The sequence below is a fragment of the Mobula birostris genome, chromosome 1, assembly GCF_030028105.1.
Source record: "Mobula birostris isolate sMobBir1 chromosome 1, sMobBir1.hap1, whole genome shotgun sequence".
In the NCBI taxonomy this organism is placed as follows: domain Eukaryota; kingdom Metazoa; phylum Chordata; class Chondrichthyes; order Myliobatiformes; family Myliobatidae; genus Mobula; species Mobula birostris.
This window is the reverse complement of record NC_092370.1, coordinates 146867057-146882404: the sequence shown is the minus strand read 5'-3', so window position 1 is coordinate 146882404 and position 15348 is coordinate 146867057. Positions and strand designations below refer to the sequence as shown.

Sequence of the window (15348 nt, the reverse complement as noted above, 5' to 3'; positions counted from 1 at the left end):
TAACAAAATAAAACATATATTAATGAATTTGTACCCCTACATCTGTGATGTTCACAAAGAAGGCTTTGCAGCATTTGCTGCCAAAGTCATAGATATTTTGATTTAAATCCAAGCCATTGGAGGTTTATTAATCTGATCCATTACCATTTGGAGACTTCTGATTTAGTAATTATTCTGTCAATCTAAATGCCTTTCTCTGTCCTCTGTTAAAACTCGACATGGGATTATATATTTTCAGCAGATGTATTGGGGGTTATGGTTCTGTGAAAATTAGTATTATTCATCAAGTTCTTAATCACAGAAAACAAACAGCATCTGTTTATTATCTCCCTTTGTACAGAAGACAAAAACTGCTGTCCCTATAGTGATGCATGCTGGTCCCAGGTGGCTGATGGATGTGACTTGGCGGGGAACAGATGACAACAACAACAACTGTGTTGTGTACAGCAAAGGTAAAGCACATTCTGTTGTCTTCTCATGTGAAATTATACATGTGAATTGATATAATATGTGCATTTGTAGAACAGAATTGCTTTATATCAGAAATGTGTTTCTTTACAGTTAATTTCCTTTTATCTAGATATTATGAGTACTACTACAATTTACCAGAATCACTGCTTGTAATGGTGAGACATTAGAGAGTTATTATATTAAGCATACACTGCAAAAAAAGAATGTGTTAACAACAAAATATTGCATCTTTAATTCAAGAGACACAGAGCAATCTAGGCCAACCCTCATTTTCAAAAAGAAATACAGATTTCTCAATGCACATATTTAGATAAAAATTCTATCGTAATGCAGTACTTGCCAGTTTTACAATAGAATCAATTTCAGTCAATTATATTACATTGGAGAGTGACTTTTCTCCCTAGCAGAATGGAGAGGGAATGATGTTGGATTTGCGGGATGGGGTGTGTTTTCGGGTGCACTGGTTCAAAGGATTCCTTGTATTCTCTAGTTGATATATAGTCATTGTGAGTAGAACTATTCTGAAGACTGGAAGTAGTAAAATTGAGGCAACTTGCTCACTAAATTATATTAATGAAGTAAATAATAATGTAAGAGGTCAACAGATAATATCTGCTGTCTTAGATATTCTGTTGCAGATGATCTGATATGTAAAAACACGATAAAGCAAGCAAAGTTTGTGGTCCTAGTCAGTGACGATTACTTGAGCTATTGTTGTTTTATTTCATTGTCAGACTGTATTATGAGATTATAAATCCCTTTCTCACTGATGTTGTTGAGTTATATAAAATTGTAAGTCTTTATTTATGCAAGAAAATAATTACCTGACTTCCGCCTTGCACTACAATCCAATGTTTGTTTTAATTATATTAACAGTATAACTTCTGTTCCATCCTATGGTGTGGGACATCGGCCCCCCCCCCACAAACTGGTTCATGTCCCATATCAAAGACTACATTTTACACTCTTAACTGAGATGATAAATACGTACATATAAAAGGAGAAAATCATTCTGTCCACACCATATCTTATCTATGTCCTTATATGATTGATGTCATCTATTGCTGACTGTAATGTGAATATACTTAATTATTAAATATTTTCATGTAAGTTTACATAATAAAATGAGCACATTCACCATAACAACATTATCATTTAAGACTTATCTGTAAATTATATGTGATTGGCTGACTGAAGCTATGTCATTATAAATAGATTGCTGATTCACTTTGTGTTTATGTTGAATATTAGAATACACAAATCTGTATTGTTACAACATTGCAGATTTGAAGGCATTTCTTTATAGCTATTATACTGCAAATATAATATTAAAATGAATGTATTACTTTTGTCAGAATATGATTATGAATTAAGACTGTGTCCTTGAATATTTCCTAATTGTTGGTGTATGGGTGTCATGTTACTGTGAGTAACTTTCTGTGAGTTTGATGCAATTCACCCGTATGCTTGCCTGGCCTGCTTATAGCTGACTTTAAAAGCCATTGAAAATGCCCCTGCTATATCCTGTTCGTGCATAGCCTGTCTGATCCATACTGGAGATAACTGATGGCTGATTTGAACTTTGCATTGGCAAAACAAATGGGACAGAATGATTTGAAAAGATAATATTTTTAATTAATGTAAGTATTGCTAGCAAACCAGCATGATCTAATTCTGCTCCGATATCTTATGGTCTTGATTATTGACTGTCTCTGATTGCCTTTGAGAAGGGAAATTAATGTCTTAATAACTGCTACAATTCTTCTGGTGAATGTACTCCACTGTGCTGTTGATATTGGAGTTTCAGAACATAGACCAGTGATGAGGAAGGGCTAACAATGTATTTCCAAGTCAGCATGTTGTGTGACTGTAGGGAAAAATACAAGTGATGATGTTTTCATGCCCCTAAAGACCTTGGAGGATATTAAGATTCATACATTTGGGGAGTGCTGTTATATAGTACATAGTACAGCTGCGATGAGCTGACGGGTGATGCAAATGTGTTATTTTGTGAATGTGTTATCAATATGACAGGTTGCATTTTTTCCTAATTGAGGCCAAACCTCTTCATTGTTATTCAAGCTTTGTTTATTCAGGCAAGTGGAGAGTATTCCATTACCTTACTAAGTGGGGCTCTGTGGATGGTGGAAACAGGATGGAGTACCAACACTCAGAACAGGATATCCAGCCTCTAACCTGGTCAAGGTGCTTATGTGGCTGACCCAGCTCAGTTTCTGATCAACTTCTATTGCAATACAGAGAGATTCTACTCAGCCTCATGTCTTGAGGCAAAAATAAATGTCACACATAAGCAGGGACTTCAGAAATCTAATGAAATTGTTGGGAAAGAGTATTATCTGAGGATTTCAATAATTATTTGGATTATTTGGATCATTTAGACTAAGGAGGGAGTTTGCCTCAACGGTGGTGAAAGAGAGGATGCCAGAATTGGCTGCAGAGGGATAGTATGCAAAGGTGGAAAAAGAGAAGTTGCGTAACTGAAAGAGGAGCAGACTAAATTGGATCGGGGTGAGGAGGATGCTTTAAGAGCAGAGGAGGGAAATCTATCAATCTATCTACATTACTATTAAATGACAAGTGATCGTACTGGGAGGAGTGTATGCAGTATTGGTGGTAGAGTGAAGTTTGTAGAATGGTGGGGAAGAATCTGTCATAATGAAATACAAGTCTGTACACTTGGTGAGGCTATAGGATTACCATAGAAGTCGTAGAACACATCAGCCAGACACAGATCCATCGGCCAAACTATTATTCTGCCTAGTCCCAACAACCTCCGCCTGGACCATAGCCCTCCATACCCCTCGCATCTGTATATCTATGCAAATTTCTCTTAAATGTTGAAATCAGACCCACATCCATCACTTCTGTGGTCGCTCGTTCCACACTCTGAGTGAAGAAATTCCACCTCATGCTCTCTTTAGACATTTCACCTTTCACCCTCAACCTGAGTGGAAAAAGTCTGCCTGCATTTACCTGATCTGTACCCCTTAATATTTTGTATACCTCTATCAAATCTCCCCTCATTCTCCTATGCTCCAGGTAATTAAGTCCTGACCTGTTCAACCTTTTTCTAGAGTTCATGTTCTCAAGTCTGCGCAGCATCCATGTGTTTGTATTAATGATAGGGAAGTGGGATACAATATAAAATCAATATAACTGAGCTTTTGTAGATTTATCAGGTAAAATTGTTAGTCAAGAACAACGTTAGTCAACTTAAATAATAATGTTGATATGAATGCAGATGAAGTAGGTGCTGAATAATTACTATGTTAATAATTATTCTGTGGTAGAGAATAATATAAAGGACATGCTAACTGACTGCATCACCGTCTGGTGTGGAGGAAGCGGTGTGGGGGGCACTGCACAAGATCAAAAAAAGCTGCAGAAAGTTGTGCTCCATCATGGGCACTAGGCCCCATAGTATCCAGGACATCTTCAAGGATCAGTGCCTCAAAAAGGCGGCATCCATCATTAAGGACTCTCATCACCCAAGACATGTCTTCTTCTCATTGCTATTATCAGGGAGGAGGTACTGGAGCCTGAAGGCACACAGTCAACAATTCGGGAAGAGCTTTTTCCCCTCTGCCATCAGATTTCTGAATGGATATTGAACCCATGAACACTACCTCACTGCCGCTACTATATATATATATATTATACACACTTAATGTAACTTACAGTTTCTATGATTATGTATTGCAATGTGCTACTGCCACATAACAATAATCTTCATGACATACGCCCGTGATATTAAACCTGATTCTGATTCCCAAGAAACAAACATTTAGTCAGAATCTGAGACGTGAAAAAATGATGTAAATAAATTAAAAATAATAAAGATAGGTAAGCTTCAGACCCTCAACCCTCAGGACCAGACTTTCTCATCCCAGGCTTAAAAAAAGAGATGTGAACTCTGTAGATGTCTAAACAATGGTCTGCGATGGTTCCCTGATTGAAGAACCAGTCACTTAGCTCAGAAAATTGTTGCCTTGCTTTATATCGCAGCTTTGAAATGGTGTCAACCTCGTGTATGATGTGATTGTGAGCACTTCCAGTCTAAGGATATCAATGCTATTTTAAACATTTCCTGTATAAATTAGATAAAAGATGCTGCAATGAATGCTGAAAATGGTCAGAGGAAGTAGGAAGCAGTTAAGTGCTCACGTTTGAGGATTCTACCAGAATATAGTCTTTGCTTCTGTCTAAATTGTGATAAACCCAGGCAATTATCCAGCCAGAGATATGTGCTTGAGCTGGTCTGCCTTTAGAGGCCAGTGTTGAACATTCCAGATTTCCATTGCTTTTGTTTGTAACATTTAATTGTCATGATGTGGGCATCATTGGTATGTCCATTCTGAATGCAGTCGGGATGCTGGTGAGTCATCTTCATGAGCTGCTTTGTCTTTGTGGTAGAGTTGATTTTACAATGCTGCTGGGGAGGAACTTTCAGGATTTAAACTCAGCAGCCCACTTTTGACCTTAAATTGGTTTGGAGTCAATGTTAAAGATTTCCAAGATCATTCACTTCCACCTGTAAACCATTACACTTTCAACTCTGATGCATCTGACAGGACATACTCAGGTATTACAATTTAAAGTAATTGTAAGGGGTTTCTTCTTTTATGTTACTGCTGAGGCTAATCAAAATGGCTTCTCTGTTATGTTAACTGCTGAGAAAGTTCTCTCTCTAGCAGCTTGTTTGGGTTATAAAAAGAATTGTATTCATTTGCTAACCAATTGGGATAGATGTTATTCTTTCTTGTGTGTCTGTAAGCTATTGTTTACGGGCTTTGGGGGAGAAGGCGTGATGGGGACAGAGAGAGGAGACGCGATGCTGTGACCCTGGGCGGCGGGACCGTCCCCGAGTGGGAGTCCGAGGCCCAGGGTCTTCGGCGAGGAGAGGAGACGAAGATAGACTCGTGTGGAGCATCTGATCGACCACCGTGGTTGGTCCCAGGCGATGGTTGAGGGGGTCGGAGGGGATCGAATGGTGGAAAGAAGACTCCATTAATTGAGCTCCAACTGTTGTGCATGAAGTGGTTGAACTTTGATAAGTTTGGTGCCTTTTATTTTCTTTTTATATTTTATCTCTATTAAATGCGTGGTTCCAGTAAGATCACATATGGTGTATTGTCTGTTATTTGGCGGGGTGGAGTACATCACACAGCATCCACACAAACTTGATTACCCAGTTTGGTGGGGCCAAAGGCTGCTCCCCCTAGACAAAAGCGAGTTGAGCGAGCCTGAGGCTTACCAGGGGGCTACATAATTAATTTATTATCTAAGTATATATATATGTCACCATATGCAACCCTGAGTTTCATTGTCTTGTAGGCTTACTCAATAAATCTATAGAATAATAACCATAACAAAATCAATAAAATACTGCATCAGCTTGGGCATTCAACCAGTGTGTGCCAAAGACAACAAATTGTGCAAATAGAAAAGGAAGCAATAAATATCAAGAATATGAGATGAAGAGTCCTTGAAAGTGAGTCTGTTGGGTATGGGAATATTTCATTGATGGTGCAAGCAAAGTTTGAGTGAAGTTATTCCCTTTGGTTCAAGACCCAGATGGTTGAGGGGTAGTAACTGTTCCTGAACCTGGTGGTGTGAGTGCTGAGGCTCCTGGACCTTCTTGCTCATGGCAGCAGTGAGAAGAGCATGTCCAGGGTGGTGAGGACCCCTGATGATAGATGCTGCGTTCCTGCGACAGCGTTTCGTATAGATGATCTCAGTGGTGGGGAGGACTCCACCCGTGATGGACTGGATCATATCTATTACTTTTTGCAGGATTTTACATTCAAGTGCATTGGTGTTTCCATACCAGGTTGTGATGTAGCCAGTCAATATACTCCTCACGACACATCTAGAGAAATTTGTCGAAGTTTTAGAAGTTATGCTGAATTTTCACAGACTCCTAAGGAAGTAGAGGCACTGCCGTGCTTTCTTCATAATTGCACTTAGGTGCTACACCTAGGAGAAATCCTCCAAAATGATAACACCAAGGAATTTAAAGTTGCTGACCCTCTATACCTCTGATCCTTCAATGAGACTGGCTCATGGACCTCCGGTTTTCTTCTAAAGTCAATAATCAGTTCTTTGGTCTTGCTGACACTGAGTTGTTATGGCACCACTCGGCCAGATTTTCAGTCTCCCACCAATATGCTGAATCATCACCACCTTTGGTTTGGCCTGCAACAATGATGTTGTCAGCAAACTTGAATATGGCGTTGGAAGTGTGCTTAGCCACACAGTCATAAATGTAAAGTAAGTAAAGCCTTGTGGAAGAGTCTGATGCTGAAAGAATGACTTGGTGACTACAATGCAAGATTCAGGGCCCCAAACAGTCCTTCCAGGTGAGGCAACACTTCACCTGTGAGTTGACTGGGGTGATATACTGCATCCGGTGCTCCCGATGTGGCCTTTTATATATTGCCGAGACCCGACGCAGACTGGGAGACCGCTTTGCTGAACATCTACGCTCTGTCCGCCAGAGAAAGCAGGATCTCCCAGTGGCCACACATTATAATTCCACATCCCATTCCCATTCTGATATGTCTATCCACGGCCTCCTCTACTGTAAAGATGAAGCCACACTCAGGTTGGAGGAACAACACCTTATATTCCGTCTGGGTAGCCTCCAACCTGATAGCATGAACATCGACTTCTCTAACTTTTGCTAGGCCCCACCTCCCCCTCGTACCCCATCTGTTACTTATTTTTATGCACACATTCTTTCTCTCACTCTCCTTTTTCTCCCTCTGTCCCTCTGAATATACCTCTTGCCCATCCTCTGGGTCCCCACCCCCCCCCTTGTCTTTCTTCCCGGACCTCCTGTCCCATGATCCTCTCGTATCCCCTTTTGCCAATCACCTGTCCAGCTCTTGGCTCCATCTCTCCCCCTCCTGTCTTCTCCTATCATTTTGGATCTCCCCCTCCCCCTCCAACTTTCAAATCTCTTACTCACTCTTCCTTCAGTTAGTCCTGACGAAGGGTCTCGGCCTGAAACGTCGACTGCACCTCTTCCTACAGATGCTGCCTGGCCTGCTGCGTTCACCAGCAACTTTGATGTGTGTTACAATGCAAGATTGTTGCTTTATTGGTTTATGGGACAGTTCTTCTAATTGCAACACCAGTCCACAAACGTCAGTGTGGAGGACTTTGCTGAATTTGATATCAAGGTCATTGGTGTTTTGTCACTCTGCCTCTATTCTTTTTACCCTTTTTCTGTCTGAACATGACAACTTGAGAAAACTTGGCAGCCTGGGGGCAGTTAAAAGTTAATTAACTTTCTCCTGGTCTTGAGTCCCATATGGGCCAGACAAAGTGAGGATGGCAAGTTTTTTCCTCCTGTTTAAATTAGCTGAATTTAAATTCCGCAAGTGCCATAGTGTTTACACTGCATCAGCACCTTACTCCTATCTGTGTGTAATATCCTGGGAAAGGTTTCACTGCTAGTGGTCTTGTACAGAAGCAGTGTTTGGGTTATGGTTAGAAATAATGGATGCTTTGGAATGTGAGCTGGGTCCTTTCTTCAGCGGGAGATGAAGAGAGAACCAGTCATAGGATACAACCAGGTGGGGAGATCATGATCCCATTGGAGCCGAGCAATGAGATCAACTGAGGATTGGTGACTTGAGTTCCAACTGGTGCACATTTGACAGTTTAATTATAATGGGCCCTTTTTGTTTTTTCTTTCTTTTCTTTACTAACCCTTTAGTTAAGATTCATAAATATAATTCCTTTAATCGTACACAGTGTGTTATCTGTTGTTTCTTGACACTGAGTTGTAATAGGGTTGCAAAGTACCCAGCATCTACACAAACCAGGGTTTGGGGTGGGAGAGCCATCTCAATCTCACAGGTTTAGCAGAACCGGAGTGTGGCTTCGTTAGACTTATGCAGCCAAGGAAACCAGCAGGTTTCATATGCTTTACCTCATGGTTTGCTGCTCATGCAATATTTAGGTGGTCAATGAAACTCTATTCCCCAGGAGAAGGAACTTCTTCTAATTTTCCTTCCTTGATGAGGAACCGGCTCAATGAGCATGTGGATTTGACAACTTTTTGTTGGCTTTCGCAAAGTGTGGACTATACTTGTGTCTCATTTGTTTGTTCTTCAGAATGTGCAGCTGTTCATGAATTACAGGCATGTCTCCTTCAATCTGCACATCATTGGTGACCATTGAGGAATTTTTGAACAGTCAACCCCATGTATCTCGAAAGTTTACAAACTCCTGAGGGTGAGCTTGATGAGGAAGGTCAACAAGAGAATCAGGTAGTGTCTCTGTGGATAGTGAGATCTGATAAGATGGCACCAGTGACCAATGGTGACATCTTGCAGACAGCATACAAAACTACTGGATACACTTCTTCTTGTTCTAAATATACTTCTTTTGAACTGGGATTAATTGCAGCCTGTAATTTCCCTTTTAAGAATCAAATTTTGGGCAGACTGAATGAATTAGCACTTCTGCAATCTCCTGGAGGATTCGGTGTACAGCGTAGCTACATCCGTCGCTGCATCGATTTCTAATGGCGGAATACAAACCTGTGGTCTGCTCCATTACAACACATTTATTTAAGTGTTGAGCAAGGTTAAAATCGATGAGGATGAGAGCAGAAAGTAAACGGGTATCCTGCATTTGACAGGTCTGCCCGCAGATGGTGCAGGAGTCTCGGGTCCCACACTGCAAGGGTCAATCAGCTCTGCGGCTCATGGCTCATAGCTTTTGACTGTATAACTATATAACCATAAAACAATTACAGCACGGAAACAGGCCATCTCGGCCCTTCGAGTCCATGCCGAACTCTTACTCTCACCTAGTTCCACCGACCTGCAATCGGCCCACAACCCTCCATTCCTTTCCTGTCCATATATCTATTCAATTTAACTTTAAATGACAACATCGAACCTGCCTCAACCACTTCTGCTGGAAGCTCGTTCCACACAGCTACCACTCTCTGAGTAAAGTTCCCCCTCATGTTACCCCTAAACTTTTGCCCTTTAACTCTGAACTCATGTCCTCTTGTTTGAATCTCCCCCATTCTCAATGGAAAAAGCCTATCCACATCAACTCTATAAATCCCCCTCATAATTTTAAACACCTCTATCAAGTTCCCTCTCAACCTTCTACGCTCCAAAGAATAAAGACCTAACTAACATGGTAAATGGTAAGGCATTGAAGAATGCTGTAGAACAGAGGGATAGAGGAATATAAAGAATGTAAAAAGAATCTTAAGAAAGAAATTAGAAAAGCTAAAAGAAGATACAAGGCTGCTTTAGCAAGTAAGGTGAAAATAAATCCAAAGGGTTTCTACAGTTATATTAATAGCAAAAGGATAGTGAGGAATAAAATTGGTCCCTTAGAGAATCAGAGTGGACGGCTATGTGCGGAACCAAAAGAGATGGGGGAGATTTTGAACAATTTCTTTTCTTCAGTATTCACTAAGGAGAAGGATATTGAATTGTGTAAGGTAAAGGAAACAAGAGGGGTAGTTATGGAAAGTATGATGATTAAAGAAGAGGCAGTACTGGTGCTTTTAAGGAAAGTGGATAAAAGTGGATAAGTCTCCGGGTCTGGACAAGATATTCCCTAGGACCTTTAGGAAAGTTAGTGTGGAAATAGCAGGGTGTCAGATAGGCGATTCTGTGGACGCAGTCCAGAGACCCGGATGGTAGTTTGCCTCCCCGGTGCCAGGGTCCAGGATGTTTCTGATCGCGATCAAGATATCCTGAAGTGGGAGGGAGAGGAGCCAGAGGTCGTGGTATATATAGGTACCAATGACATAGGTAGGAAAAGAGGAGAGGTCCTGAAAGGAGAATATAGGGAGTTAGGAAGGGAGTTGAGAAAAAGGACCGCAAAGGTAATAATCTCGGGATTACTGCCTGTGCTACGCGACAGTGAGAGGAGGTATGCAATGAGGTGGAGGATAAATGCGTGGTGAAGGATTGGAGCAGGGGGCAGGGATTCAAGTTTTTGGATCATTGGGACCTCTTTTGGCGCAGATGTGACCTGTACAAAAAGGACGGGTTACACTTGAATCCTAGGGGGACCAATATCCTGGCGGGGAGATTTGCGAGGACTACTGAGGTGACTTTAAACTAGAATGGTTGGGGGGTGGGAATCAAATTAAAGAGACAAGGAGACAGGAGGTTAGTTCACAAATAGAGAAAGCTAGTAGACAGTGTGTGAAGAAGGATAGGCAGGGGACAGAGATCAGGAGCACTCAGACCAAGGATGTTACAACCACCTATCTGACCCCCTAACTATCGAGTCCCCTATTACTGCTTCCCTCCTCTTCCTCTTCCTTTCCCTACCCTTCTGAGCTATATGGCCGGACTCTGTGCCTAAGAGTCTAAGTACCTAATCCAACAGGCACAGCCACTGTTGCTTCCCCAGGTAAGCTGTCCCCCCAACAGTACTCATAAACAGGAGTACTTATTGTCAAGGGGCACAGCCACTGGAGTACTCTCTATTACCTGACTCTTCCTCTTCCCCTTCCTAACCGTGACCCACTTGTCTGCCTCCCGTGGCCCCGGTGTGACCACCTGCCTGTAAATCCTCTCTTTCAACTCCTCACTTTCCCTGACCAGATGGAAGCCATCGAGCTGCAGCTTCAATTCCCTAATGCGGTCTCTTAGGAGCTGCATCTTGGCGCACCTGGTGCAGATGTGGACGTCCGGGAGGCTGGGAGACTCCATGACCTCCCACATCCGGCACTGAGAACAACAAGCTGCCCTCACACTCATACTTCTCCCTCTCCTCAAATAACAACAAAAAATGAATACCAAACCTTCCTCACCTCACCTGTTTCCACCTAAGCCCGTTGAGCCAAAGCCCTTAAGCCTTCACTCTGCTCCCGGCTCACTCCGCTGCCCGCTGTATAAGGCTGTGTTCCTTTTAAATCTTCCGTGCTTCACTGCCCGATGTCACACAGCTGCGCAGTCCTGCCTCTCTGAATGCCAATGAAAAAAAAATGAAAAATTCAAAATGGCTTCCTCCGCACTTCCGCGCCAATTCTGAGACTTCCTTCTCCGAGTTAAACCTGAATCAGGATTTCTGTCCTTTTAAATCTTCCGCACTTCACTGCCCGACGTCACACGCCTGCGCAGTCCCGCCTCTCTGAACGCCGATGGAAAAAACCCGAAAAAATTCAAAATGGCTTCCTCTGCACTCCCACTCCGATTCTCAGACTTCCTTCTCCAACTGTAGACTCACTTTCAACTGTGGTTTGATGATTAGTGTCCTCAGCAGTGAATGTGCTTCACTAGTTGCACGATTTGATCGAGAACTGGGTCTGCGGCTGTGGCCTACAACAATTAACACAGCGCTGAACTGACTGAGTCACTCTGCTCGGCGACTCATGGCTGTGGACTCACTTTTGGAAACTCTGCAGTTCGATGTTTAATGTTCTATATGTTATTTGTTTGTGTAATTTGTTCTTTTCTCACACATTTGATGGTCTTTTTGTGGATTTTTTAAAGATGAGTTCTATGCTGTTCCTTGTGTTGGCGCGTGGCCAAGTGGTTAAGGCGTTCATCTAGTGATTTGAAGGTCACTAGTCCGAGCCTTGGCTGAGGCAGCATGTGTGTCCTTGAGCAAGACACTTAACCACACATTGTTCTGCGACGACACCGGTGCCAAGCTGTATGGGTCCTAATGCCCTTCCCTTGGACAACATCGGTGGCATGGAGAGGGGAGACTTGCAGCATGGGCAACTGCTGGTCTTCCATACGACCTCGCTCAGGCCTGCGCCCTGGAAACTTCCCAAGGCGCAAATCCATGGTCTCATGAGAATAACGGATGCCTATATTATGCTACACACATCAAAGTTGCTGGTGAACACAGCAGGCTAGGCAGCATCTCTAGGAAGAGGCACAGTCGATGTTTCAGGCCGAGACCCTTCGTCAGTCCAGCAACTTTGATGTGTGTTGCTTGAATTTCCAGCATCTGCAGAATTCCTGTTGTTTGCCTATATTATCCTGTTTCTTTGTTTTGTGGCTGCCTGCAAGATGACGAATCTCGAGATTGTATACTGTACACATACTTTGAACTTTGAACTAGGAGAGAGTTTCATCAGGTTTGCTTCCGGGACACTTTAATAATCAGTAGTTTCTCAGGACTTGCCTCTCATTCTCACAGAGCACCTCACGTAGCTCACACCACTGTAAATCTACGTCCACAGACATACTTTCAGCAAATGAATAATAGACAAAGGATACAAAGATGTGGTAAATATTTCCTTCACATGGCATGGCACCCCATATGAGGAGGGAATAAAAATTCCACCTTAATGCTGAAGATTAAGGAAGGAGGATGTCATAATGTGACTATGTCACACACAAGCATTCTCCATTAAGAGAATCCACTCTAACATCCTGGATACATGGGTTCTGAATCGGCCTCTGCAGCCAGTTGAGGACCCATCAATAGACAACCCCTTTGGGAAGACATCATACTCAACTCGAGAGATCACACTACTTCACTAACTTGCAGCAATACCTCAGCCAGGCACCAAACATTGCTAAATTAGTGTTTTGTGTTTGATTAGGATGTCATGAGTGATAGGCTTCAAAGAGCATGACTGCAGAAATGCCATGTCTGAAAGGATTCTAAAAAGATTTCCATCAAGGTTACATCATATGATCCTGGCAGCTCGCATTAGTAACTTTTACTGAGGCAACTTGCATTGAGTAGCGCACATCATGAGTTGGATGATCAGCCATGATGATACTGAATGGCGGTGCAGGCTCGAAGGGCCGAATGGCCTACTCCTGCACCTATTTTCTATGTTTCTATGTTTCTACATCACCTCAATGGCATAAATTTTTGCCTTCAGAGGAGTTTAATCATATCATCTGTATTTTAATCCACCTGAAGCAGGATCTTCAACCGGAAATATTAACTCCTTTTCTCTTTTCAAAGATGCTGCTGAGTGCCACCAGAATTTTGTGTTGATTTTAAAGTTTCCAACATCTGTAGTTATTGTTTTGATTTCCATCAATCTAACAGTCTAATCAACTGATAACTTTATGAATTCTATGGATTTCATTGCCCTCTGACTAAAGAAATTCCTCCTCATCTCTGTTCTAAATGGATGCCTCTCTATTCTGAGACTGTGTCTCCTGGCCCAGAACCGCTCCACATCCTCTCTATCTAGTCCTTTCAATATTCGATAGGTTTCAATGAAATCCCCTCCTCATTCTACAGTGAGGACAGGCCCAAAGCCATCAAATGCTCCCTATATGTTAACCCTTCCATTCCCAGACTCATACTCGTGAGCCTCCTCTGGTCCATCTCCAAATGCCAGCTTTATCCTTTTGGGCCTAAGGGGCCCAAAAGTGTTCACAGTACAGTTTGACCAATGCCTTATAAAGCCTCAGCATTAAGTCCTTCCTCTTATATTCTGGTCCTCTTGAAATCAATGCTAACATTGCATTTGCCTACCTTACTACTGACTCAACCTGCAAGTTAACCTTTAGAAAATCCTGCACAAGAACTCTCAAGTCCCTTTGCACCTCTGATTTTTGAATTTTCTGCCCATTTAGAAAATAATCTATGCCTTTATTCCTTCTACCAAAGTGTATGACTGTACACTTCTCAACACTATTTTCCATTTGCCGCTTCTTTGCCATTCCCCTATTTTGTCCAAGTCCTTTTGAAGACTCTCTGCTACCTCAACATTACCTGTCCCTCCAACTATCTTTGTATCATCTTGTAACTTGGACACAAAACCATGAATTTCTTCATACAAATTATTGACATAAAATGTGCAAAGAAGTGGTCCCAACACTGATCCCTGTGGAACATGACTAGTCACCAGCAGCCAACCAGAACAGGCCCCCTTTATTCCCAGAACCTGTGAATTCTACCGATCAGCCAATCTTCTATCCATGCAGTATCTTTTCTGTAATACCATGGGCTCTTACCTTGTTAAGCAATCTCATGTGCGGCACCTTGTCAAAGGCCTTCTCTAGAAACGTGGCTAGTTAGCCCCTCACTAACAAGTCAATGGACTCAGCAGTGAAAAAAACACCTGTCTGGTACTCCGTACGTCTAGGGTCAATATGACTTCGGTCCCACCAGACTTGAGAGCCAGGACGCTTTGACCACCTGCACCCCGATCTGAGGGAATACTCTGTAAATGCTGCCCACTTGCAATTACCCGTCGGGAAGAAATAATAGGTTGTACACCACATACAATTATAAAGAAATTATATTTACAAATTTCAGCTTTAACAAACAGTTAGGAAAAAGAAAAGAAAAAATGAAAAGGGCCCATTACAGTTAACCCAGTCCAAATGTGCACATAAGTAGGAGCTCATCTTAAAGTTGTCTTTAACTCGTGGTGGACCCACGGTCTGCGTGAAAGCACACAACACCTTCTGAATGTTGCTCGAAATCCATCTTGAACTAACAGGCTGCCCCATGGGAGTATCAGTCCTTCCTCCTTGAAGCCTTTCATCTGCACAAAGCACTTTGTGCAACAGGGACGGCATCCTCAGCCACCTTCCCTCCTGTCTTCTCCCAGCTCCCACCAAAAAGACCTCGACCCACGCCAGTGTCCGTCGCAAAAACCTCTTCGCCAGCATTCTCTTGAACCTTCTTCCAATTCCACCATCCTGATTGGTTGACACAATATTCCTAAGTTGAATAACATTGTTCCTTATCTTCAGCTCACGCCCCTTGCTAACAAGCCAATGGACTCAGCAGTGAGAAAGCCACCTGTCTGGAACTCTGTATGTCTAGTGTCTAGGTCCACTGACTCTCCTTTGTTTATTCTGCCTGTTATTTCCTTAAAGAATTCCAACAGATTTGTCAGGCAAGGTTTCCTTTAAGGAAACCATGATG

At 42.4% G+C, this 15348-nt stretch overlaps 1 protein-coding gene across 5 annotated transcripts in view; it reads left to right on the top strand.

The window, feature by feature from the left end:
- zfpm2a (zinc finger protein, FOG family member 2a) overlaps nucleotides 1-15348 on the top strand; it is a 1013454-nt gene that overhangs the window by 649737 nt on the left and 348369 nt on the right. For all 5 annotated transcript variants that reach the window (XM_072263394.1, XM_072263386.1, XM_072263377.1 and 2 more), the window contains one exon: nucleotides 341-452. In XM_072263394.1, coding sequence (XP_072119495.1) covers nucleotides 341-452 — 112 coding nt within the window. The remainder of the gene's footprint in view (nucleotides 1-340; nucleotides 453-15348) is intronic.